The 27,610-nt window shown below is 43.7% G+C and overlaps 1 protein-coding gene across 5 annotated transcripts in view; it reads right to left on the minus strand.

Annotated features, from left to right (window-relative positions):
- Nucleotides 1-27,610, minus strand: part of AMOT (angiomotin) — a 93,371-nt gene that overhangs the window by 6,085 nt on the left and 59,676 nt on the right. For all 5 annotated transcript variants that reach the window (XM_050964628.1, XM_050964627.1, XM_050964629.1 and 2 more), the window contains 5 exons: nucleotides 24,303-24,448; nucleotides 8,261-8,410; nucleotides 4,083-4,273; nucleotides 1,413-1,535; nucleotides 445-677 (listed from right to left, as the gene is read on the minus strand). In XM_050964628.1, the coding sequence (XP_050820585.1) occupies nucleotides 445-677; nucleotides 1,413-1,535; nucleotides 4,083-4,273; nucleotides 8,261-8,410; nucleotides 24,303-24,448 (843 nt within the window). The remainder of the gene's footprint in view (nucleotides 1-444; nucleotides 678-1,412; nucleotides 1,536-4,082; nucleotides 4,274-8,260; nucleotides 8,411-24,302; nucleotides 24,449-27,610) is intronic.

Here is a 27,610-nt window from a genome sequence, read left to right on the forward strand (position 1 = left end):
AGACAGGGAAAGTGAGGCACAGAGGTTGGGAAAACCAAGGTCACTCAGCACTATAAAGATAATGTTGGAATATGTTTCATCTCCCATGACCTATCTCCAACCACTAGACAATGCTGGTTCCCCTCTACGGCCCACTACTGTGCAGTCCTGCTCATCCTGAAGTTAATTGCAAAAAATTCCCATTTACAGCAATGGGAGTAGGTTTGGGCCCCAAGCCATCTACAGAAAATATAACTGATAACTTGGACCAATTACAACACATTTTCTCCAAATAAAGGCTGCGAGCCCTTCAGGCCAGTGACCACATCTTTGTATCTGTTTGTAGCGCACCTAGCACCCTTGGTCAGTACACTGTCCTTCCATTGCTCACACTCCCCCCGAGTGGTTTTAGACCGCGTTCCCTTAACATAGCTGGCAGTGCTTTTGTAAGGGTTACAATGTTACCTAAACTGCCCTTCCAGCTTTTGTCTTCCCTCTTCTCTTCCAATATTGGAGTGCTGCTCAGGGTTGAAGAGTGGGACAGCAAGCCTGATCCAGCATTAGAAATTGACATCAGGGACTTAGCTGGTCTCATTGAAGACAGCTGATCTGTCTTACTGGTCTCTTTCCGGGAGCGCTGCTGGAGGACTTTAATCATGGCATCCTTTTCAATGATCTGAGCATGGAGAGTCTTTATCCTGAGAGGATAACAAAAAGAACAGTATCTTCAGACTGATGCTTCAAAAGTCCACTGTGCTCTTGTAATTATCCCTTGCTTTTTAGGCATTCGGGGAATTAGTGCAGCTCTCTGTTAAAGAGAATGCAACTGAGCTAACTGGCTTGAATAATGGGTGCTCACTGGCTCACCATGCCATAGGGCCAGATCATGGACAAGACTTTCTACACCTGAGAGACCTTCACTGAGCTGCCCATCTCAGGCTATTGGACACAACAACTGCAGAGGCCGTTTGAGATCCAAGAGCTGTGTCCAGACAGCAAAGGGATAAGGAAGAGGAGAGATTAATGCTCTTCAGTGAACCTGCACTGTGCTAAACACCAAGACCAACACCTCCATGGAACCACAATGTTAAGACATGATCCAAATTTCTCTGAGCTTGGTGTGAGAGGCACATGTGTGGATCAAGGTGCTGAAGAGGAACAAGAAGAGCAGACAAATAGGGACAGAACATTAAAAAAATAAATAGAATCAACAGTCTGAGGGGCATTTTACTTATGAATCCAAACCATATCAATAGCGAAAGAAAATGTAATTGTTTTGTTCAACCAAGTGAGCACAACCTGGTATCTCTGATATTTCATTGCTATAATTGAGGCTACCATACCCCGACGGGATGATTTGCAATAGCCTGCCCCAGCCATCAACTTAAAATTACAATGCACAAGAAGCTGTCTGAGAACGAACTGCATTTTACCTGCCCTCCATGTCAAGACACCGCCTATTGGCCATCAGGATCTCCTCTTCTTCCTTCTGAATGCGAGCTTCCAAGGAGGTGTCATAGCTAGCATTAGGCGAGTGGCTGATCACAGTTGTGTCCCTGAGAATGAGCAGCATAGCAGATAAAGGACCATACGAATCCACTGTCCTCATCCCAACAGCACACAATAATCTCTCAAAACTATTTAACAAAGATATCCACTTCTTTGAGTAAAGGCTTGTTCAAGGTCTCCATTTCTGGCTATGGACCTCGAACCAGGAAAATCCATTTCCCAGCACTAAAGAAACAACAGAGATGCCTTAAGTCACTAAAAACAAGGGCCTACTCTACACACAATCCTGCTCATCTAAAGGTGTGTTTTTAAACTGATTTAGTTAAACCCAGGCACGTTTGTGTGTAGTCCAGGACAAGGATGTAGGGGAAATGGCATGCCAGGATGAGAGGCTAGACATGTATGTTCCCTTTTAAGCTAGAATATAGTGAATTTATGTCTGATGATTTCAGATATATAGTCCCCTCTCCTACAGGCTAGAGCTCAAATGTGTTGGGTACTGGTTGGATAGGGAGCATAAACAGCACTCTTTCACTTTAACTTCTATGCCACACACTTAGGGTTCCCCCACTGCAGTGGTTCTCAACCTACTTACCATTAGTGTGTTATGTGGGCCACATCCAATACTACCTGTGTGGCCTTGAGGATGTCACATGGGCCACAGCTCTGTGCTGATTGGGACGCAGGTTGAGAACCACTGCCCCATTGCAATCTTTGCATAGTCTACTAAACCCACACTAAGCATTTAATGCTGCTATACACTTACATTTCAGATAGACTTTTTTTTCAACACATCCCAGGAAGACCAGCCTGCCATTTAGGTTAAAAACACCACACACCAAACACTCAAGACTGAGATTTTCAAAATCAGCTAGGGGATACGGACACCAAATAGGAACTGGGCATCCAAACCCCTTAGGTGGTTTTGAGAGTCTCAGCCCGAATGTTAGAATAGGATGAGAAGAGAGTTTATGTTGATACTTTGTAGCATCCCATATTGTAAACAATGCAGTACAGGCTAATAAAACTAATACGGTAATATAATATCCCTTGTTCATTTCAATACCAGTCATCACGCTACGCCATTATACCACCATGTGGATCCTAACAATTAGAAGGCCCCATACAACATAAATGCACATTCAAATAATGTTAAGACTGCAGCAGCCTGAGACAGGATGAGAGCTACCAAATCATTATAATGTGCCAATTTTACTTCCCATGTCTGGCAGGGTTAAGAGTGGAGCGGCCAGCATACCTCTCACTCTGCCAAGGCACAAACAGGGTTGCAGTGAATGGCAAAACCCCAAAATAAGGAACACAAAGAGACTATTCAGGCAGGAAACTTAAAAATGGTGTCGCCTTGAAATGAGGAACATTTGGGAGGAATGGTGGCCAATCTTAACTTGGAATTAGCTTTCTGACCGTCAGATGCTAGTGCAGTAACAGATCTCTCTCTTTAAGGACCAGCAGTTAGAAGGAAACAGGAAACTAAAGTGTGGAGATGAGAGCTTTCCTGACTCTGGAAACCTTCCTTGCTTGTTTATTTAAATACAATGTCAACTGGCTTAATGTGTCCTCTCCCCATATGTGACAACCAACAGACCACACTTCTATTGATCAGCGTGGGCTGAAAATACAACATGTCCCTTGGACACACTTTAAAGAAGCCATTTAGAGAAGCTGGAAAACAGTGCACAAGAAGCATTAATACCTTGAGGTAACAGGCTGCTTCTGGAATGAGAGAAGATAACCCTTTAAATGCTAACACTGCAGATGGTGCAACTCTCCTCGCTGATTTTTACTATGATCCTGTAATAAGTTACGAACTTGGGCAAAAGTAGCAAAGTTGCAACATCTGCACTTGAATCTGGCTTACAAAATGGCCAAAAAACACTCTTCTGTCAGGAGCCAGGCACCAGTTAGCAATAAAATCACATGTAAGCACTACCCAATTGCACCCCCGTAGCAGCACTTGCTCACCAGCTAACTGAAGCCTATTTGCAGCCTATTTAGTTCTGGATAGTCATCTTGGAATCTATGCTGGATACCAAATTTCAGACACCATTCTCTCTCTGCCCCCACAAACGATGTCATCTCTACGCAGCCGACTGCTTTGAGTGGAATTTCTGTGTATGTGTCTCTGGTTAGCAGCCATATTGTGGACAATAACACAAAGTAATTTGAAAAAACAGTCTGGTGAACAAGTGTGGCATTCAGGCCAAACGATGTGAATCACCAAGCTTCCCCCATCTCACGTGACGGCAGCAAGGACAGATGCTTGTAAATCTTTTTCTGCTCTACTATCTATTTTTTAGTCAGCAGCTTCCAGGAGCCATTCAGATGAATACTTGTATGAAAACACAGTTCTTTCATTTGATGGAACAGTCCCTTCAAAGTTTCTAAATGCTGGCAACTATGCAGGAATCCCTGCGAAAGCAGCCAAGCTCCACCTCTATTCCAGGAGTTTTAGCTGATGATGTGTGGAGGGCAAGAGAAGAAGTCATGGAAAAGCAAGACTCAGGGTAACATTCATCGGTAGGAAATACAACATTCTACTGGAAAAATACCCTGCTATGAATAGTATCATTTACCTCTGAGCAGCCACTGTAGCTGCAGCATCCAAAGCAAATTGTCTCATCACGCTCTCCTCTAGGTACTTCTGTTCCCATTTAGTCATGTCAGCTTCCAGGGCAAGAATTCTCTCCTCCTTCTCCCGCAGGAGTTCCATAAGTGCTGTGGCGCTGTACTCCGAGGCACTAGCAGTCTGAGATGTACCTTGACGCTGATTTTCAAAAGAACAAAATTCATCAGAAGAGATTTGGAAAAGCCTGTTTTCACATGTGGGATGAGGAGGCAGGATTAGTTATCAGTTTAATGGAGCAATCACTGGGCAGAATTCTATGGCCTGCGTTGGGCAGGAGGTCAGACCAGATGATCATAATGGTCCCTTCAAGCTTTAACATCCATAAATCACCAGTTGGGGCAAATCAGCTGAGCTCCACTGAAGCCATTGAAGATATGCTGATTTACCCCAGTTAAGAGAACGTGGCCCATGAATAATTCTTTTCATGAACACTGTGACCCAATTAAAATATTAAGATAATACGCCCCCCACACACCCACCACTATTACACTCTCTCTCTCTCTCTCTCTACACACACATACACCCCTCTACCCCGATATAACGCAGTCCGCGGGAGAAAAAAAAAAATCTCACCGCATTATAGGTGAGACTGTGTTACATCACACTTGCTTTGGCCCCTCCCCATCCCTTGTTCCCTGACCGCTCCCTTCAGAGACCCCCATCCCTAATCACCCCCAGGACCCCACCCCCTACCCTGTCCCCTGACTGCTCTGACCCCTATCCACCACCCCTCCCCACACTCTGACAAGCACTCACCGGCAGTGGCAGGAAACGGAGCAGCCCGGCCCCAGCCCGCTCCACTCTGCCACCTCCCAGCCGTGGCGCTCCACTTCCTACTGCCACTGAGTGCAGAGAGGTTGGGGAAACGATGCCCCGTGCACTCACCTCGGCAGGAAGCGGAGTGACGCGGCCCCAGCCTGCTCCGCTTTCCTTGCCCCAACCTCAGCTGTGTTGCTGGGAGGCAGCTGGGGAAAGGTCCTGCACTCACCTGCAGCGGGAAGCGGAGCGACTCGGCCCCAGCACACTCCACTTTCCTTGCCCCAGCCCCAGCCATGTCACTCGTGGGGAGGCTGGGGAAAGGTCCTGCACTCACCTGCAGCGGGAAGCGGAGCGACATGGCCCCAGCCCGCTCCGCTTTCCTTGCCCCGGCCCCAGCCATGTCACTGGTGGGGAGGCTGGGGAAAGGTCCTGCACTCACCTGCCTGGCAGAAGTGGAGCGCCACAGCTGAGAGCTGGCAGAGTGGAGCTGGCTGAGGCTCGGCTGCTCTGCTTCCCGCTGCTGGTGAGTGCGGGGAGGTTGGGGAAAGGAGCTGTGGGAGGGCACTTTTGGGGGCCCCGGAGTCCCAGAGTGGCCCAGGGGATTAGCGGAGGGCTGGGAGCAGCCCGCTCTGCTTCCCTCGCCCGGCCCCAGCCGTGTCACTCGGGGGAAGGGATTCCCCCCACGCTCACCAGCAGCGGCGGAAGCAGAGCAGCCCAGCCCCGCCCCAGCCTGCTCCACTCCGCCAGCCACAGCGCTCTGCTTCCTGCCGCAGGGAGGAGATGATGCTGAGTGGCCTGACGGTGTCTACTATGAAGGGAAAAGTGACGGTGGCGTGGAAAAGGTGAACCTCTCCACAACCCTGCAATGTCTGCAGCGGCAGCAGATCCAGGAGTTAATGCACTCTCCTATGAAAGTTTCCCAAAATCAACTGATTAAAAATTGTCCTTACAATGTAAAGAATCATGTAGTTTTACATAGTTAGTAGTATATGTAAAGGTGTATGTGTTTATTAATCTGTTTATTCTAAAGTTCTAGGGAGAAAGCACTGCCAGTGAGGTTCCACACTGTCAGCGATTTGGGGGGCATGTCATAAACAGATAGTTAAGGGTTAATAGAACAGGAGTACTTCATGTCTCTTTTGCCTGTAACGGGTTAACAAGTTCAGTGAGCCTGGCTGTCACCTGACCAGAGGACCAATCAGGGGACAGGATACTTTCAAATCTTGAGGGAGGGAAGTTTTTGTGTGTGCTGTTAGTGTTTGGTTGTTGTTCACTCTGGGGGCTCAGAGGGACCAGACGTGCAACCAGGTTTCTCTCCAATCTCTCCGATACAGGCTCTTATAAGTTCAGAATAGTGAGCATTAAGTAGATAAAGCGAGTTAGGCTTATGTTTGTTTTCCTTATTTGCAAATGTGTATTTGGCTGGAAGGAGTTCAAATTTGTATTTTGCTGAAAGGATTTTAATTTGTACTTGTATACTTAGGCTGGTAAGATCCAGAGGGTCTGGGTCTTGCGGTTCCCCGGGCAAGGTCTTGGGGGGACCAGAGTGTACCAGGCACTGGAATTCCTGGTTGGTGGCAGCGCTACAGGTTCTAAGCTAGTAATTAAGCTTAGAGGAATTCATGCTGGTACCCCATCTTTTGGATGCTAAGGTTCAGAGTGGGGAATTATACCATGACAATGCTATACTTGGGAACTGAAGGAGGAAAAGTAATTAAATTCTAAGAGGAGGTTTGGAACAGATACATTTATTCCATTTGGAGCCAATAAGCCAAACAGAGGCATACCGGAAAATACAAAAAGATGTTTGAGATTTTCTATGCTAAAAGCTCAAAGAATAGTATTAAACAGGAAAGTATTACAAGGAGATCTTTTCTTGGAGTGCAAGATCTTGTGCCCAGAAAGCTAGTTATGAAAAGCTCATTTATAAGAGAAGGAATCAAGCAGACAATCTAATATGTGTGGCTCAGGATTCAGGATGATTTTACATTTTCTGTTTCCTTAAGAGGAAAATGGTTTAAAGCAGAAATCTTGTTACGTCCACTTACAAGTTGTTGGTTTTAAATAACACTAGAATTTGTACACTTCAAATAATTCTAAATTATGTCAACTCAATATATTTTCTATACTAGATAGGAAGAATTTTTTAGATCTAGAGTAACATTTATATCTAGACCCAATACAGAATGTGTTAAATCTGGTCTTCTTTCAAGACAGTTTCATCAATAATATAACTTATTTCTTCCTTCATATATTTATGTTTAAACTTTTTTTTATTAATCCTATCATTAGAGTCAATTATATATCATATATCACACAATTTCTAGTAAAATAATGGAAGTAGTTTACCATTTAATTTACTGTCTATTAGATCGTGGCATGTGTTTCAGTCAATTGGATTTTTAATTGTAATCTGAGACAGCCTCCACTGTCCCCAAAAAACAGTTAACTGTAAACTATCATATTGTAGTAATTCTTCTCCCTCACTTTGGCATGTCTGCATTTGCACTGTTAGTCCTGCTTTATCTTGTGTTAATTAAAACAATTGTTAATTCTAGAGTAAATGTTTGTTCTAGGGTTTAAACATTTGTTCCCAGTCACATTTAACTCTATGTTGCAGTTAGGGCTGAACACAACTAGGAACAAATGTCTGAATCCTACTTACACCAGAATTTACAATCACATTAGTTAACGTTTGTTAACATGAGATCAAACAGGACTAAAAATTCAAATTCAATTCATACTATCCGCAGAAAAAATGTTTTCCTTTCTTCCCATTGTAAAAATGGGCTTGATCCAAATTGTTAGAGCATATTGTATATTAGCGGTTACAAATTTCCATCAACAGCATTTATGTTATCAGGCTTCAAAAGCCTTCCAAAGAGCGTTCTGTCTTCAGGTCCATGTTTGAGGCTGTGTGAACGGATGTGACCACCCAAAAAAGTAAAAGAGAGAGAGAGAGAAAAAGAGAGAGAGAGAGAGAGAGTGTGTGAGAAAGTGAGAGAGAGATTGAGATTAGGGGTGTCTTAAAACTTTATTACAAATTAAAATGCAAAGCAGGAGTCATTAAGAGTCCAGAACAATTTCTAGATATATACCTGCAGCCTCCCAGATGAGGAATCAGCTATTATTTTTAATTTAAAAACTTTGGGATAGATTTAAAGGTTTACTCAATTAAGTGAAACCAATACCAACCTAGCAAGGTAATGGCAATATTTTGCAAAAGAACAGTTTTGCTACAGTTCTATACAAAAGAGGGGAAAGATCATGCTCTGCTGCATGTTTTGTGCATGGCTGGACAGGAAAACCTTACAAGAAATATATTTACATGAAAAACTGCTCAGTGAATGGACTAATCCTGGTTACCTGCTGCATCCGGAGAGACTCCAGTTCTCTCTCCAGGCGAGTTCGGAGCCGGTGCTCCAACTGTTCTCGCTTCTCACAAGCTGCCTGCAGCTGAACCAATGCCTGCTGCATCTTCTCCACCTTCTCGACATAAACCTGCTTCTTTTTCAGCTGAAACAAGAGAAGACAATGATCATAATGTTAATTCCCACCTGCTCCACGTACTTCTTTCCTCTTCTCTCATTCCCAGTCTCAGGCCCTATCTAGATGCCCTCTCCATCTCATTGCCTTAGTACCTGAGCATTCACAAGCATTAACGAATATATCCTCATCATCTCCCTGTGAGGCAGGAAAGGATTATCTCCATTTTACAGATGGGGATCTGAGGCACAGAGAGGTTATATGACTTGCCCAAAGTTACACAGGAGGCTTATGTCACAACCAGGAATTACAGCTTGTCAAAAAAATGCAGAAAAAGTTTTGAAAACATGGAAGTTTTTGACCAGCTCTACAAAGAATTACACCCAGAACTCCTGCGCCCCAATCCGAGGCCATAACCTTCCGACCATGAAGAGGACCAAAATCACATTATAACTAGGTTAAGGACTCGTATTCTCTCCACAGTGCAGACAGAACAGTGCGAGCAACAACTGTGTGTAGTTGCAGGCATTGTTCCTGAGGCCACAGCGACCTAGGAAGTTCCACTCTATTCTCTCTCACTGCCCCCAAAGACTTATGCTAGCCAAACCACATTAACCTGACCTATCAACCCATCAGGCTGGGAGACTCATTTATGAAACATTAGGGCCCTAACAGGATTAAAACATAATTCAGACTCGTGTGATTTTGGTGCTATCTCCACAAGCAAGTCCAATCTGTGTTATCTGGATGATGGTACTACCAGGTCACAGCAGACTCCCCCAGTATGGTAGTTTTCACAGTAATGAGATGTTAAAGACTACTTTGGGAAATCAGACTATAGTCCCATCTCCAGTATGAAATCTACCACATTTAAATACCATACTATAAACACACCCAAGGGCCATGCAAGAATATGGTTTGGCCTTTGTCATATGGAGAGGCCCAAACCATGTGTTATCTGTGTTAAGGAACCATGGCCCAAATCTGTTTGAAGTGTTTAAACACAGTGGATACTGCAGTCCAAATGAGGCCTACAACACAGCTATAAAGAGGTTGCCAGAGGGGTAAAATACGAACACAATTATTGTTAGCTGGGTTTGGGCTTCAAATGCTGGGCAGGACCCTAACAACCCAGTGACTACCCCTGGGAGAATTCTGCGCCCCTGCAGCACAGCAGAAAAATGCCCCCCCTCCCCCACAGATTCTCTTTGTTTCCTTGCAGAAAATAGTTTCTGTGGGGAAGAAAAGAGAAGCTGCACCAGTGCTCACTCACCTCCCCCCCAGGGGGCTTTGGGCATGGCGGGGGGGTGCCCAGATGCACAGGGATTGGGCAGATGGGGGAACAACTCCCTGTACAGTGACCCTTCCCCCCTTCCCTGCACCGCTTTCCTTCTCTGCACCCAGAACCCCACACTAAGTCCCTGTGCATATAGATTCGCCCCCTCCAAATTGCACCACACAGAACCCTGGTACTCTTGAGGGAATTCTGTGCCAAACAATGAAAAATTTTAATATTCTGCAAAGTTCTGCATATTTTATTTGTTAAAATAACGCAATAGAATCAGACCATTTTCAATTATTTTAGTAATTTATTTCAAAATACTTGTCAGAAAATAATTGAAAACGGTGTGATTCTATTGTGTTATTTTGACAAATAAATATGCAGAATTTTTAATTTTTGTACAGAATCTTTAATTTTTGGTGCAGAATTCCCTCAGGAGTAACTGAGACAATAATGGCTGAAGAAGGTGGTACGCCCCGAGAGAGTCAGAACCCAATTTGCAGGGAACTCTGTGTTGCAAAATTTAGTTTCTCTTGATTTCACCATGTCATCCCTTCAAAAAATTCTCATCATATGCTCCTCAGTTCCTCTGCATCAAGCCACTATAGACAGTGCTTAATTTGTAATGAAAGAGATGCCGAGGCTCAAGCAATTTTTTTTTTACTTTTGTAACTGATGTGGCAAGCCCAGAGGTGCTGGAGCTATGAACTGCCAAGCCTAGTGGTGCCAGGGCTCAGCACTGGTACAAATTAAGTACTGACTATCGAGAACCCACTGTGAGTAGTACAGTAGGTAAGCTCCAAACAGCAACATTTTATTTTCCACCAGTCCCAAGTCTGGTATCATTTATTCCCAAACTCAGCAGACACCTTGGCCTGGTCTACACTACAATTTTAGGTCGAATTTAGCAGCGTTACCTCGATTTAACCCCGCACCCATCCACACGACAAAGCCCTTTTTTTCGATTTAAAGGGCTCTTTAAATGTGCTACGTAGTGTTACCAGCAAGGTTTACCATGAAAGAGTGTACCCATTGTTCTATAAAATGTGTCTTTTTAACTAACACTCTCCCTTTTTTTCCTCCACCAGCTGCATATGTTTCTCCTTCCCAGAGGCTAGCCAAGATTAGAAGGTGAAAAAAAATGCACTCGGGATGAAATGTTCTCTGAGCTCATGCTGTCCTCCCACACTGACAGAGCACAGCAGAATGCATGGAGGCAGACAATGTCAGAGTGCAGGAAAGCACAATATGAACCCGAGGAGAGGTGGTGGGCTGAAGAGACTATGTTGCGGGCTGAAGAGAGTAAGTGGCAGGCTGAAGATGATAGGTGGTGTCAGCTTGCTGACAGAAGACAGGAGTCAGTGCTCAGGCTGCTGGAGCATCAAACTCATATGCTCCAGCGTATGGTTGAGCTGCAGGTGTCTGGTTGCACGTAATCAGCAGCCAGGCAATTTGCCTCAACATCCCACCCCGCCATAAATGTCTCCCCCTTACTCTCACAGATATTGTGGAGCGCACAGCAAGCAGTAGTAACAATGGGAATATTGGTTTTGCTGAGGTCTATCCGAGTCAGTAAACTGCGCCAGCGTGCTTTTAAACGTCCAAATGCACATTCTACCACCATTCTGAACTTGCTCAGCCTATAGTTGAACAGCTCCTGACTACTGTCCAGTCTGCCTGTGTATGGCTTCATGAGCCATAGCATTAAGGGGTAGGTTGGGTCCCCAAGGATTACTACAGGTATTTCAACATCCCCAATGACTATTTTCTGGTCTGGGAAGAAAGTCCCTTCCTGCAACTTTTGAAACAGACCAGAGTTCCTAAAGATGCGAGCGTCATGTACCTTTCCTGGCCATTCCACACTGATGTTGGTGAAACGTCCCTTGTGATCCGCAGTGCTTGCAGCACCATTGAAAAGTACTCCTTTCGGTTTATGTACTCGCTGGCTTGGTGCTCCGGTGCCAAGATAGGGGTATGGGTTCCGTCTATCGCCCCACAGTTAGGGAATCCCATTGCAGCAAAGCCATCCACTACGGCCTGCACATTTCTCAGAGTCACTACCCTTGATATCAGCAGCTCTTTGATTGCATTGGCTACTTGGATCACAGCAGCCCCCACAATAGATTTGCCCACTCCAAATTGATGTCCAACTGACTGGTAGCTGTCTGGCATTGCAAGCTTCCACAAGGCTATCGCCACTCGCTTCTCAACTGTGAAGGCTGCTCTCAACTTGGTATTCTGGCGCTTCAGGGCAGGGGAAAGCAAGTCACAAAGTTCCATGAAAGTGAAACTTTCGCATGCGTAAGGGCACAGCCACTGGGAATCGTCCCAGTCCTGCAACACTATGCGGTCCCACCAGTCTGTGCTTGTTTCCCAGGCCCAGAATCGGCGTTCCACGGCATGAACTTGCCCCATTAACACCACGATGTGCACACAGCCAGGGTCCGTACTTTGTGAGAAGTCTATGTCCAAGTCTATGTCCTCATCACTCTCGTCACCATGCTGCCGCTGCCTCCCCGCCTGGTTTCGCTTTTGTAGGTTCTGGTTCTGCATATACTGCAGGATAATGTGCGTGGTGTTTACAGTGCTCATAATTGCAATGGTAATCTGAGCGGGCTCCATGTTCCCAGTGCTATGGCATCTGTGCTGAAAAAAGGTGCAAAACGATTGTCTGCCATTGCTCTGACAGAGGGAGGGGCGACTGACGACATGGCTTACAGGGAATTAAAATCAACAAAGGAGTGGCTTTGCATCAAGGAGAAACACAAACAACTGTCACACAGAATGGCCCCCTCAAGGATTGAACTCAAAACCTTGGGTTTAGCACGCTGTTGATTTCACGGAGGGAGCGGGGAGCAACTGAATACAAAACAAATCTGGTCTATTTCTTGTTTGGATCCACTCCATCTATCTTATACATCTTAGGCTGGCAGCAGACGGCACAGTACGACTGCTAGCCATTGTCATCTCCTGGGTGCTCGGCAGAAGATGCTGCATTACGATTGTTAGCCATTGTCATCTCCTGGGTGCTCGCTAGAAGATGGTGCAGTACGGCTGGGGAACAACCTGTCTGAGTCACTCCCATGTCTGCCCAGGCGCCTCTGACCGACCTCACTGAGGTCAGCTAAAAGAGCACCCAGGAGTATGACGACTACGACGGCTACCAGTCGTAATGCACCGTCTGCTGCCAAAAGGCAATGAGCTGCTGCTGTGTAGCAATGCAGTCCCACGTCTACCAGCACCCAGGAGACGTACGGTGACGGTGAGCTGAGCGGGCTCCATGCTTGCCGGGGTATGGCGTCTGCACAGGTAACCCAGGAAGAAAGGCACAAAATGATTGTCTGCCGTTGCTTTCATGGAGAGAGGGAGGCCTGATGACATGTACCCAGAACCACCTGCGACACTGCTTTTGCCCCATCAGGCATTGGGATCTCAACCCAAAATTCCATTGGACGGTGGAGACTGCAGGAACTGTGGGATAGCTACCACAGTACAACACTCCGGAAGTCGACGTTAGCCTTGGTACTGTGGACGCAGTCCGCTGAGTTAATGCACTTAGAGCATTTTGTGTGGGGACACACACTATCAACTGTATAAAAACGATTTCTAAAAAACCAACTTCTATAAACTCTACCTAATTTCATACTGTAGACATACCCCTAATCTCACAGCATGAAGCATGGCTGCTGCCCTAGAGGATTTTCCAGAAACAGGTATTTTATTAAAAAGGTCTGATAAACAGTGAGTAACCCAACCAAAGATTTCCCAAACAGGGCAGGTACAGTAAGTAGGTATTTTTACCTCTCAATTGCTCAAGATTTCACATTTATTTGGATCTGGAGATGCAAGAACATTTTAATGCACTTTTACATTAAACTCTTGCTATTGAAAACATTGATTTAAAAAAAAATGATGAGAGGAAGACAGCGCTATTCATCCAACGATCTCAAAGTGCTTTACAAAGATTAAACTAACTCTTTTAATTCCCCAGTAAGGTGGATATTACTGTGCCCATTCTACAGCTGAGTTAATGGAGGCTCAGAGCAGTTAAGTGACTGCCAAAACTCATATGCAGTGCGTCAGCAGCAGAGCCAACAACAGAACCCAGGAGTTTCTGGTTTCTAGTCCCTTGTTTTTGCACAGAGGTCACACTTCCTGTACAAATGCACGGTACAACATGATAAAGAGCTTGGGAAAATGCAAAAAGACAGTAATTCATGCAGGAAAATTAGCAATGATCGGGATCTCTCTAACACTTTTATGCATGAAATAAACCAAGGATCTTGGGGCTCCCAGTGCTATCCAATGAGTTACTGTATTTCCAAAATTTTATAAAGCACAATTAAAAAAAAAAAAAAGCAGCTGATCACCTGCTAAAAGAAAAAACATTGACTAGTTTTATAATTAAATAAATGCGAGAATGTGTGTGGATTATATTTTTGGCCTACAGCCAACAAATACCAAAAGCCCAGCCAAAAACAGAATTAGGCCACAGAAATTCAATTGAAATGTTCACTTTGAAAATGCTCCCAGCAGCCGAACCTGCAGGTGAAATGTTGTAACACAGGTGATTGCCCAACATAGTAGCACTGCCTGCACATGTTTAACTAATGTACCAAACCTAAGGTACAGGCATGGCTTGTTCAGTGGCTTTTCGTAAAGTCAGATTTATTTTTCTCTAAAAAACCCCTGAGTTATCCTTTCCATGTCAAGCAGCATTAGGTACATAAAAAATAAGTTTAAAAGGGGCTTTAGTACAGAAGCACTTTAACTCATCTTTGTTCAACTAAATTAAAAGATGGGTAAATTTAACATTCCCTGGGGTACGTCTGCACTGCAAGCAAAGCACAGCGTGGGGTAGGCATACACTCATGATAACTTTAATCTAGCTAGCATAGGTAACAATAATACAAAGTTGTGACAACACTGGTCAGCAGTGGCTACCAACCTCACCATAGAATCTAGAAATGTAGGGTTGGAAAGGATCTCAAGAAGTCATCAGGTCCAGCCCCTTGTGCTGAGGCAGGGCCAAGTACACCTAGACCATCCCTGACGGGTGTTTGTCCCTGTTCTTAAAAATCTCCAATGTCAGGGATTCCCAAACCTCCCTTGGAAGCCTGTTCCTGATCTTAAATACCCTTATAGTTAGAAACTCTTTCCTACTACCTAACCTAAATCTCCCTTGCTGCAGATTAAGACCATTACTTCTTGTCCTACCTTCAGTGAACATGGAGAATAATTGATCACAGTCCTCTTTATAAGAGCCCTTAATGTATCTGAAGACTGTTATCAGAGATGGGAAAAATACCACTTCATTGTATAACTTTGCCATATAGAATATACTGTGTGTGGATTGAGTACAATAATTGTAAGAGGTAATGTGGTAACTTGGAGATACTTCAGGAAAATCAAATTTTCTGACTTCACTACTATGACGATCAGCTTGGAGGAATAAACTGTGAACCTGGATTCATCAGCTGAAGTCTTATTGCAGAAGTTTAGTTCTATTTTATCTTCTGGATGGATTTGTCCTCAATATAAAAAGGCCCAGGAATATTGCAGCCAAGCATAGAGGGATTTTATTAACATAAATGAAGAATATGAGTATGTTTTCCTAAGACTGGAATTGGAAACAGCGTTTCTTGAACACTGCCAACACGCTGCAGGCAAAATAGAAAAAAAGAAAGCAGCAAGCTGAGGCTTGTTCTTTGTTAACTGTCATGGTTCCCCCACAACAAGAAAACAAAACTGGCTGCTCCACGCCGATGGCCATAACAACATCTGCCAGTTGGACAGGCGGCAGCAGTGGATGCTTGAGTCCTTCTGTAACTGGCCTCTGAGTCAACAGGTGTTCCACTTAACAGCTCTCTCTTGCTCATTTATGAAGATGTATAGAGCAGTATCTGTCTCCTGTTCCTTCCCTTCCAGCAAGATCTGGAAACCCTGGCGACTAAGCGGCTGCAACTTTGGACCAGTAACACCTGCAAGTCAAGAAGAGCCTGCAGGGAACCACTGTACATTCAAATGCCCTTTCCCATCACCAATGGCCTGATGGTTCCAATTTCTGCTCCAAAAACTCCTGGCTTCTAGACTATTTCTTAACATTTTCCCCAAGACCACTGAACTATTTAACTTCCAGATGCAAATTCTAACCAATTGGGATGCTTTTGTTGCTAGCTTCATTCTATTTCTTTGCATTATGATATGCATTTATCCAACATAAATCCATGTGTTAATCTTTTTTCTTAGCATGGTATCAAATTAAGTTTAAATCCTGTGTGCTTTACTGTGATTTATTTGTAAAAAACAGATTGAGAACGATATTTTTTTAAAAACACAAACATAACAAAATAGATTTTTAAATGATGACTGTAATTGGGTAATAAATTAATGTTCACACTACTTATAGTAACATCTTTTTGGGGCATGCTTTGACATTGCAAAGTACTCTATCTATTAATATTCTTACATTAATATAGCACCTTTTAAAATCAAAAGATCCCAAAAGACTTCAACTATGCCCATTCATGGCTGGGAGGCTGCCCACTATTACACAGCATTCCAGCACAACCACGCTGGGGGACAGAACATTTTCTACACTACCTGGTGCGATTCTAACAGCACAGGGCTACAGACATACATACAAATTCTTTTAACTTCACTGCCTGGCTACTTTGCAAAGTTCATTTCCAGATATCTAGGGTGTCGTTTTAATTCTGTCAGACATGTTAATTGTAGCAACAATGCTGAATTTAACCATTTAAAAGAGATGCTGTCATTTTTCCAGGAAAAATTCCAAAACACTCTCCCTTCTAAAATATTCCTCCCGAAGTCCTGCCACACAGTTTTACACAGATATCAAAGTGTGACATAATGGGTAACGGCAATAAATTTCACAACCTTAAAATCAGTCAGTGAAGTGCCCCAAAAAGATTCCTTGGTCTCCTGATCAAGTAGTTTGTTCATTTTTCTTCTTTTACTGCGAAGACTGTTTCTGCAGCCAAGAGATTTCTGGTAGGTTTCAGTGCAATAAAGAGCAGCAAGACAGGGAAGGGATTCTAAGGCTATATTGTTCAAGAGAGTTTTGGCTGACCTGAGCAGTTCTTTGTTTCCAAGTTAGTCAGAAAGGTTTTATTGCTTAAAAACGACTGCACATTGAAATCCATGAACTGCAAGGCTCACAGCAAATGGAAATAAATCCATCTTTCTAAATACACAGGAATGAAATAATTAAACAAATAGATTCACTGAGCTGTGGAGAGCAGGAACTAGCTCTTTACAGGGGAACACACTTAAAACAGCCGCTTCCCAGAACAATACAGAGAATTCCGTAGCAATTCGAACCACCGGGCTACCGAGGTATTCTTTGCCACATGAAGCATCAGATCAGATGTGCAGAACTACTGGTCCAAAAATCAGTTATAGCAAAGAACAACGTGTTTCCATCTAGATACGGGCAGCTGAATAGTATTACATTGCTCACCAAAAGAGACTGATTGGTAAAACTCCAAGAGACAAAATAATACAGTTCATCCATTTTATTAAGCTCTTTAGAGACAAATCCTGCAATATCCTCCAGATCTCCAGAATCCTTGTAGTTAAACTAGTGCCATTCTGTGGGGCAAGGCAGTGGGGTGCGGAAAGACAGCGGAGGTCACACCCATCCAGTGAGGAGCCCATCTGCCAGGGGTTTCAGGTGGGGGGAACAAAGGCAGTCAGGGCAGAAGACCCTTCCCTATACAGGTCCTTAGCTGCAAGGGGAGCACTATGGACACAGAGGCTGCTGCAGCCTCCAGGTTCAAGTAGCCTCCATGGAGCAAATTCAGCCCAGAAAGCAATGACAGGAGAAAAGGGGGGAAATTCCTTCCCTTCAAACAGATGTATAGCTCCAGATGAGTTACTCAGCGAGGATTTTGGGGAGAGGACGTCTTGCGTAACTAGCAATGATTCAGAAACCCTCCCAGCCATTATCCTCTTTGTTTTGGATAGCACTATTGCAGCAAATTGGTAACGCCTGTCAGCCTCTGCCTCCCACCCGCCACTTTTTGAGATCATCAACGTATTTTTTTAAATCTATCTAGCGTGTTTTGATTCTATAATGAGTTTATCCTAAATCTGAATCAGTTCAGATGCAGCTGAAAATGTATTTCCCCACAGGGATTTGCTCACTATTGCAGAAACATACTAAGAAAAGAATGCAAGCACATTTAACCTGTATTTAATGTATACAACTCTCTCTCTGCTGCTGGAATATATTCCTGTAAAATTCCTGTGAACCCTCAGTTTGATTAATTCAGTTCCAGTAAGACACCACCGGCCTCAGCAAGAGCTCATACTGAAGCAATTTGGTAATACTATCCTCTTACTAGGGAGCAGAGTTTGCTGCATGGGAAGGTCATAATATTGTCTCTCCATTTGTTTGGGTTAAAGCCTCAAAGCCACCTCTGGAAAATGACTAACAGGCAGTAACAGAGTTGGAAATGCAGCAGTAAAAAAGCCATTTCTGCATCATTACAGAACGACGGGTCATTAAAGACATGCATACCCTACTTAGGGGGAAAAAATGTAAAAGCACCTTCCTCTCCTCCTACTGCCATACACAGATGCATGAACAATAATATTTCCTTTAAAAGTGATTGTTATGAATGACATCTCAGATACAGTATACAAGATACAGTAGACACCATTAAGAAGTCAACATTTCAACATCTGCCTACAGATAAACCTCACAGTGTAACCAGAAATATCACATTATTCCCCTACACTGTAGATAAACCAGAAAAAAATGCGCTACCTTAACTCTGGTAGCTGGTTTATGTTCACATTTTATGGCTGTAATGTCTTATGTCTTCTAGAATCTTCCTTTTCAAAGAATATTTCCTTCAAAATTTCTTTCCAGGGTTTTTCCCAATGTGCTTTATACATGTGGGAGGAGGTCATTTTCCTTTACATTGTGAGTTGCACGTGTGCTATCTATTAATCTGTACTTTCAGTGGCAATTGCTTTATTTTGAGACTGTGGTACCTGGAAAGCTCGGGGGACACCGAAAGGATGAAAGGTATACTCAGATAAAGTTGCATTTTGGGGAAAATGTGGCAGCCTGGTTGAAGTTTGGCCCTCCATCAAGATGATGTTAAGAGTTGACTGGCTTAAGGAGAAACTGAGTTTAATATCGTCTTTTTAAAATAAGACTTCTAAAAGGAGTGCTGATGAACCTTTCCTCCATTATCACCAGTTGTGGCTGGATACTGCACTAGGCACCTATGACAAATTCTTTGCCATACGGAAAGCCTGGTACTCAGAGTCAATGAGTCTAGTCAGTATGGCCAGTTCTGTAGATTCTGCAACTCCGTTAACATTAACTTAGCCAGATTAGTGTGTGCTACCTACAGGCACAGTGTCTTGCCCACTGTAGACTTTTAAAACCTGTTAGTTAGCATGTAACCCAACACATGCTAATATTGCAATTTTAAATCCTAGTCCAGACAAGACCTATATTGGAACAAATCCTAGACTTCTAGCATCTTCCTGCATGCTGTACACCAAGACCACTCAAACCTTTGCAATGCAATTGAGGACAGAATGGCAATCCATGCTCCAAAACTACAGGCTCCTACAAAAGGGGCTGAAGAAAAGTCTGCATTAGTTGCCAGGAGTATTAAGTCCATAGTACACAATTAACCAGTTGGGATTGCAAGATATTTTACAGCCAACATGTATTTTAGTTCTGGTATATAGAATTCATGCAAACTATGTTTTAGTTATATAGACAATCAGGGTTTTTAACTGAGGAGGAAAAGGCTAAATATTGCCCTAGAAATGGATTTGGTATGACATTGTCATCACTCAACTGTTACTGTGAAGTTGTGGCACTTAGTAACGAGGCCTGAAGTAGAAGGGAGAAGAAAACTGACTAGACATGTATTACCTACTTTATATAAAAATGTTGCCCCTACATATGCAGCGTACATGAAGCCAACCCATGCTAACGCTAAAATACTTGCACTTCAATAGCACCCTTTAACTCAAAGAGCTTTAAACCACTCAAGCCCACAACACTTCTATGAGATGGGTAAGTACTACACCAGTGGTTCTCAGACTTTTGTACTGAGGACCCCTTTCACACAGCAAGCCTGAGTGCGACCCCCCTTATAAATTAAACACACTTTATAATATAATTAACACCATTATAAATGCTGGAGGCAGACCGGGTTTGGGGTGTAGGCTGACAGTTTGCGACCCCCCATGTAATAACCTCATGACCCCGAGGGGTCCTGACCCCCAGTTTGAGAACCCCTGTACTACACCCTACTTTGCTCAGATGAGAAATCGATGCAATGGGGGAAATTTAAGTACTTGGTCCAAGGTCACACAAAGTCAGTGGCACAGCCAGCAGCAGAATCCAGGAGTCCAGGCTCCAACTGCCAGACCAAATTGTCTCCCTGTCTGACCTACACTGTGCATTCCTGACATGCTGGAAAAAATAATACAGCATAGCAATGGTTAACAATTCCCTCAGCAGCCTCTCGGATACTCATTCAAGCAAACGAAAGAACTAGACTAACAGGCATATGCCAGCTATTCTGCAGCCAGCCCATTCTTCTTTAAATTCAACATCTCAAAAGAGCCAGCAATTTTTCCCATGATCCCAGAGGCAGCCACCAAAATAGCTGTCCTCTTGATCAACCTGAGCCAACATGAGGAAGAAGATTCATTGGCCTGGATTGTTGGCATTAGGGCCAGCCATTTCCTTAACTACATTAAGTAAATTTTCTCCTTAATGAGACTGCCATGGCCACAGGAAAACACAGAGGTTCTTTGATCAGGAGTTTAACAAGTGGTTACTAATTTGCATCTACAGCCTAAACAAGACACATTTTGCTGCAAACTATAAGCCAGGTTTCCAAAGAGCTCAGCTCCCATTCAGGCACCTCAATGAAGAGGACAGAATTTCAAGTCTTCTGCACCCAGCAGCTCCCACTGAGAACCAGCGGGAGCTGAACTCATCTCAAAACTTGCCCTGGTGAGTCAATTGGTCTTCTCTTACCATGGATTGCTAAGCAGGAGTCCCCGCTGAAATCAATGAGGTATGATATGAGGCAAAAACAGCATGATGTGGTCCTATACAACAAGATTTCTCCCAGATACATGGAGTAGTAACATTTTATTTTTAAATGCACATAGTCCTTAACTATCAATGAGTAGTTATAAATACCTAAGATAAACACACAGAAAGACGGGGTTCAGTTTTTTCTCCTCGGGTTACTTATCCTGTTATATACATGCCCCTGGCCTACTGCATGTTGAGAAACATAAGTACAGGGCTTCTAGTCAGGCCTGCCTCTCATACATAGCAGTGCAGAGCTACTGCTGTAGGTGAGCATCAGGAGGGAAAGCCGCAGTCCACATTACAGCTTCAAGCTGCCACTCAGCTCTTCCCTCAAGATCTTACCAAGGCCCCCTGGCAAAGGGAGGACAACGAAACCCTCATTATTTCTGAAGTGGAAAAAAAAATATGGATGATAAACACCACCTGAAATCATTTTTAAAGCAGAGACAAGCAGTTAAGGGCAAACATTATATGATACACACAGACATATACTGGGTACCTGTAGACATATTTGCTTTGAGTTCCCTTTAAGTATCCATAATCATGCCCCTACTATTGCCCAGAAATAAACCAACATCATCTAATTTTAATTTCAATTGCACCTTATATTTTACACTTTTATTTAAAGAAACATTTAATCTATTAACAGTGTAGGAAAAAACTCTGCGAGCGTCCCTTTCTCCTACTCGAGCAAGAGAATGCCACAATGTTTGGAGAACTTCAAGGAGGCTGCTTTCTTAGTATTACTAGTACTCATATAACCCTTTCACCTGCCACCAAGATCTCAGAATACAGAATATTAATTAAGACTCAGAACATTCCGATGAGGTAGGCAAGAAGTTTTATCCCCAGGTTTTAGAAGAGGAATATACAGGCTCAAAGTTAGGTGACTTGCCCAAGTCTGTGAGTCAGTAACAGAGCTGAGAAAAGAATCCCTTCATCCTGATTATAAATCAAATCTTTAAGTAAAGCGGCACATCATTTCTAGCTCTGATATAAACTAGAATAAATTCTGTTTTTTAAAAGAATCTGCTAGATATCAAACAGGATGAGAATCTGCTGAGTAGGAAGCCAAAGAGGAAGAAAAAAAAACCCCAACCACACAATACAGGATGCAACAACTGAAATACACATATATACACACAGCATCCCTCAGGCCTTGAACCAGGGCCACTGCCAAGTGTTAACATAAGTAACTCCACCCTCTTCTGCAGCACTAATTTGGAAATTCCTGACAATTATGGGGACTGCCTATTTGAGTAAAGCATGCACGAATCAAAGAAATCATTGACAAATAGTTCAGATATCTTGGTCACTGGATATCACTAAATCATAGCCTGACATTTAGAGTTCTTTTCAAATTGTTACTCTGTCTGAGCACTGAACTGTTTCCTGTGCCTTCTTTTGGAAACTTACCGAAACAGCAGATCAAGGATTTGAGAAGCCCTCACAGTTTAGTGCCAATGAGGCAACAAATCCCTCATGATCCTGAATATTTTAATGAAAAGTGATTTGGGAGACATGGAAAGACTGGTCATTTTTTCTCCATTCTCCCCAGGCCTCCATTAATGACTGCAACCCTGACAGTTAATTTCTGCTCACTCGCTGAGAAGCGTCTGTATTTATGTGCAACAGGAAAGGTGGCACGTCCTGTGGGCCCTAGATTCAAGTAATGGCTGGATAAGAACCACCACAAACCTTCATACAGACTAACTATAGTGCATTTGACCTAAGAACAGGGATCGTTAAGTATAGCCCATGTTTTATTTAAAAACATAAGTCTATTGGCAGAATATTTATAAGACCGCAGCATACCACAAATCTCTTACTAGTACAAGATGGACTTTTAGAAATACAACATGTGGATGTTTATATATTACTAATCTGCAGGAATTCAGACGTTACAGTGATGGAAGCAGTGTCAGAATCTAAATAGGAGCTCAAACCTGCCAGGACTATACACATGCTTAAAGTTAAGCATGTGCTGAAGTGCTTTGCTGGATCAGGGCCAAAGCGCTCCACCCATTGCAGGATCGAGTCCTAGAATAGTCTGCATCATCAAACTGCATCATCTCTCATTTTAAAAGCCTACACCTTACAACTCTTTACTCTCCTGAGCATACACAAGGCCCAATTCAGCCTGGGCATAAGCTGCTGCAGCTCCTTCTGAAGTCAATGGAGTTGTGTCAGCTGCAACCAGGGCTGAATTTGTCTCTTGGTCTTCAACAACCTCTCAGTACTCCAGCCTCCTCCAGGTTCACGAAGTCCCCACCCCCTCTCAGGCCCACTTCCTCTGGTATCTTGAAGAGAAAAGCCAAGTCTCCCTCACAGCTATGCCCAGCACTATACCTGGGGCAGCTCAAATATTCTGCAGCATTGGTGTGACATTGTGCTGGTGAAAGATGCTGAAGGTCACCAGTCCCTGAGCCTGAATTCCTCTGCTTACCTCCAGAACAGGCAGCAGCAGGGCCAACTCTCCAGACACAGGGACTTCAACCCAAACCCCTCGTGTGTTCAGAGGGGAGTTCATAATCCATATCCACTCGATCCTTAACCTCTCTAATCGGTGTAAAGCTGTATTTCCATTTCTCCAGATGACTCCTCATCCACCTCTCTCTCTGCCCTCTTCTCCTCCCACAACTCTAGAATTTGCCAAAGTCTTTCCCCAGACATCCCACTTTGATTGCTTCAGCTACTTGCATCTTCATATCTTCTGTCTCAGACATGTCAATCCTCTCCTCTGCGAAGAGCCTGAAAACCCTCCCATTCCACTGCAGTAACCCCGCAGAAAGTGCATGGCTCCTGTTTATATTGTACTTTAGTCTGTAGTCCCTCAGGATAGGGATTCTTTTGGCTGGCGCACACACAAATGATAAGGGGATGCACACCGACCAAGCAGCACTGTATAAATGGGATTGTAACAGTCTGCAAAGATTGCCATTTGCCAACCATCATGGGGTTTTTTAATAACACGGGCATGTTTCCAATGGGAAACAGAATGTCGATTCTTTGCTTATTAAAAAAAAATTGTTAATTCAAATTATGCTTTTAAAACTGTTTGCCTTTATTAACTCCTCTTCAACTCCACCCAGTTCAATATGAGTAAGGAATACAAAGTGATCAGCGTAGCTCTGTACCAGAATACCACCGCAGAGTTAGTGGACAACAGGGTGAGCAGAGTTTATTCACTATTAGTTAAAAGCCCATCCTGACCTGAGTTCCCCCAAAATTCTGGGGGTGTTTGGATTTGAGATTTCAGTTCAAGCCCATCTTTATCATCATTTAAAACAGAAGGAAAATGAAATGTTGCTGCTCAAAAGATGAAAGCCCTTAAAGGAAATACAGGCTTATGACTTATATACACTCTGTTTTTGCACCAATTTAATTAACCGACACAAGCTGAACAGATACAAACAGCTTTAAAGATAGCAGATTTCCTACACAGTTTGTAAAAGGCAAATCACTGCCACATTCTCTTTTGTTAACAAGTACCCGGAGCTACTCCAATTTCTCTCTACCAGTGACCTTACCTCTTCCTCCAGTTTCACCACCTTGGCCTGAGCGTTGTTTAAGGCCTGATCACGGATCTCAATGTGCCTTCGCTGATCCTCATTGTTGGAGCGTGCAGCAGCTAGTTCTATCTCCAGTTTCTCCTTCTCCCTCTGTGTTTCTTTATCTATAGAAATAAAGTGGGAAATGTAAAATGGATGGAGCTTTCCTTGACAGACTTCTAGGAGTGGGGCACTCCCCTAAATTCTACCAGTGATCAAGAAGGAGGGAGTCTTTGCTGACAGCTGCTTGCTCTCCAAAGACGGCAAAGGGCAGACATCTGTCTATATACAGAGGGACAGAAATAATGGATTGCCGAGAAAAATATGTTACATTAGGTCGTTTATCTTACCCTGATTAGATAGACGGCTAAGAGGATGGAGCACCTTTTATCTCTAGCTCACTGGTTTAAAATCAGAAAACAAGCTAATCTGGTAATATCACTGCTTGCTGGCTGGGTGATGGCAGGGGTGCAAGGGAGAGCTGTCCGGCTTCGGGCCATAATGTAATCTTTGCTTTTGTGACTCCCTGTTCTGTGATAAGCACAATTTAAAATTAATCTGTAAATACAGAAATATAAATAAATACCGTGGCAGCTCACTGACCTCAGTTCAGTTCCTGAAGGGCAAGTGTCTTCACTACTGAAGCCCCATCCCAGCAGCCCCCTTTTGCTGGCATTTTCAGAGGGGCCAGGAAATGAATGAGCAATGAATGCTCATCTCTTCTCTGTCGCCCTTAAAAGTGACACCCCTGGTGGGGACTGGGGCACGCTGGCCTGCATTGTCACTGGTCCAATTGTACCCATGCTTTGGTTACATAAGGAATTCACCCTCTAAGGCATCACCTGGCACCATCTGCCAGCACTGTATGCACCTGCCAGTTGTTTACATTGGATGAAAAACTGATGCTTGATGCAGGAATTACTGGGTGAGGTTCTAAAGCCTGTGTTGCACAGGAGGTCAGACTAGAAGATCATAATGGTCCTTTCTGGCCTTAAAATCTATTAAATTATTTGGATTTCATATTTACCATTGCTATTTGATGGCTTTTCATCTCTTGATGCAGGGATTAGTTGGCTCAGATAACGCTGCTAGCAATGAGGCACACAGACGGCAAGCTGGGACTTCAGATTTTTAAATCTTTTCCAGAAGCAGATTCACTTGGGCTATTGGTATAATTTTTACACATTTGCTTCCTCTGCCCTCTAAAGTGTTTGTTTCAGTCCTGACTGTATTTCCTTTCGCAGTCATTTCTAACCTCAGCAGGTCCAATTCATACTGTGAGACCCTCAGGCATGCTACTGGTGTCTCAGCTGGACAATGGGTGGTGTCCAGATTTACACACGCCCACAAATGCCAGAAGCAAATGCACACACTGTCATCCTACCATGGAAACAGCCAAGTCAAGACAAGATCGACTGGAATCTACTCCATGCTCACTGACTGCTCCAGTTAGGTTGCCATCCAGCAAGAGATGAACTTCACGAATGCCTCAGAATCCATGCAGTTACACTGCATGTTCGTTCACAGAAGTAGTCAACAGGACAAAATCAGGACCAGGGGAAATATAATGCAAGTGTGTAAAGCAAACCTATAAATGAGCAAAGCAAGAGTGCTGAGCGGACATGCTTTCTGCAGAGTCACTGAAGTCCTCGGCAGAAGCCAATTACTTGCACCGGTAACATTAATACAACTTCAGAATGCACCCCTGCAGCGATCTACATTCGGCACTGAGGACACCAGAGAAACTGCATTCCAAAAACTAATATCCCACGCAAAGGAATGAGGACAAGCGGTGGAAGCTTTTGAAAAACAGATGCCAGCCTTTAGCTGTTAGTATAGACAGTGTGTGGTGTACATCAGCGTATAAATATATCTACAAGCGCAGAGCGGTTTCCATTCTTCCACCAGAAAAGAGCCAAGTGTGGAGTGTTAGCAGCATAGAGCGGCTACAAACTCCCTTCTGTGAGGGGACCAGAACAGCCCAAAAAATGGTTTCTGTGGCAGGGAGGGAGCATGGGCAGCCAAGAAGAAGCATGCCAATGCAGCACATTCCCCGTGGGGGCAGCCTCTAAAGTGAGGCTGTTATGAAGCCCCGAATGCAACCTTAAGCTGGCTTCTGCTGGCAGAACCAAGTGTGACAATAGGTGGCAGCAACACCACCTGCCCTTCCATAGGTAATTCTTTCCTACAGCCCAAGGATCGCACCAGCCAGTACTGCAGGTTTAAATCACAGCCTGGAGGATTGTAACCTACATATTCACACATACAGAGCCCAATTCTGCTCCCAAAGTCAATGGCAGTTTTGCTACTGACTTCAGTGAGAACAGGATCCAGCCTGTACAATTTATGCAGACTAGACATCTCACATGAACTACACCTCTATATATAAAGCAATAAAACAGCATTTCTCTCCTCTTGTACTTTTATCTCAACATCTATTAATCTAGTTTAGTTTGTTTTTTAAACTGATCTCACAACTAAGTAGACTTTCCAATACTATCTTCAGGGATTTACATGGACAGCTAAGCCCTGTGACTTCAAAGCCGCACACTCACAACATGAATGGCTAAGTGAACAGAGGTAGATTGAGGACAGCACAAGGGAGGGATTTCAACTCTGCAAAGAAGGAGAAGCAGAGTGTATTGCACCACAACAAATTCTCTTTATTTCGCAATTTTATCTCTCTCTTTTTTTTTAAAACACTTTATATAACACAACTGGAGAGAAGCAAGCATTGTCAGAAGGGTGGAGTGCACCATGGAATTAGGAGGAAAGTTGACTCACTGCCATAAGCCTCAAGATATTTCAGTATGGGGAAAGGCAAAATTTCACACCTGCAATTTTGGTTTGCCCTGTGATGGATCCACTGCTCTGTACATAAGTCATGACCCTTGGGTATCTCTGCCCAGCTCAGCAGAATAAAGGCAAAGCTCCTCCTTTTTATTCTTTTAGACTGAAAGTTCTCCCTGCCAGCATCTTTGCTAAACTGATCATGCCAATGACCAACTGTCTGAGAAATAGCTGGGGGATCCACAGCCCTGGATCTCAACTTAGCTCCTCATCTGCCCTCACCTCCTTCCAAGCCCTTGCCCATGTGACGTATCAGAATTGCACCCTTTGCATGGAAGCACACTGATGCTAAGGACCCAGTTCATAGAATTTACCCTGTAAGCAGGTTGCTTTGTGTTTGTAGGTTAGCAGATGTATTTTATGTGCTGACAGAAGGAGAAACCTGAATTCAACTTCTTCTTGCACTGGTAGTTTCAAAGACTCTCTAATGTGCCCTA

Source organism: Gopherus flavomarginatus, chromosome 8 (assembly GCF_025201925.1).
Source record: "Gopherus flavomarginatus isolate rGopFla2 chromosome 8, rGopFla2.mat.asm, whole genome shotgun sequence".
Lineage (NCBI taxonomy): Eukaryota > Metazoa > Chordata > Testudines > Testudinidae > Gopherus > Gopherus flavomarginatus.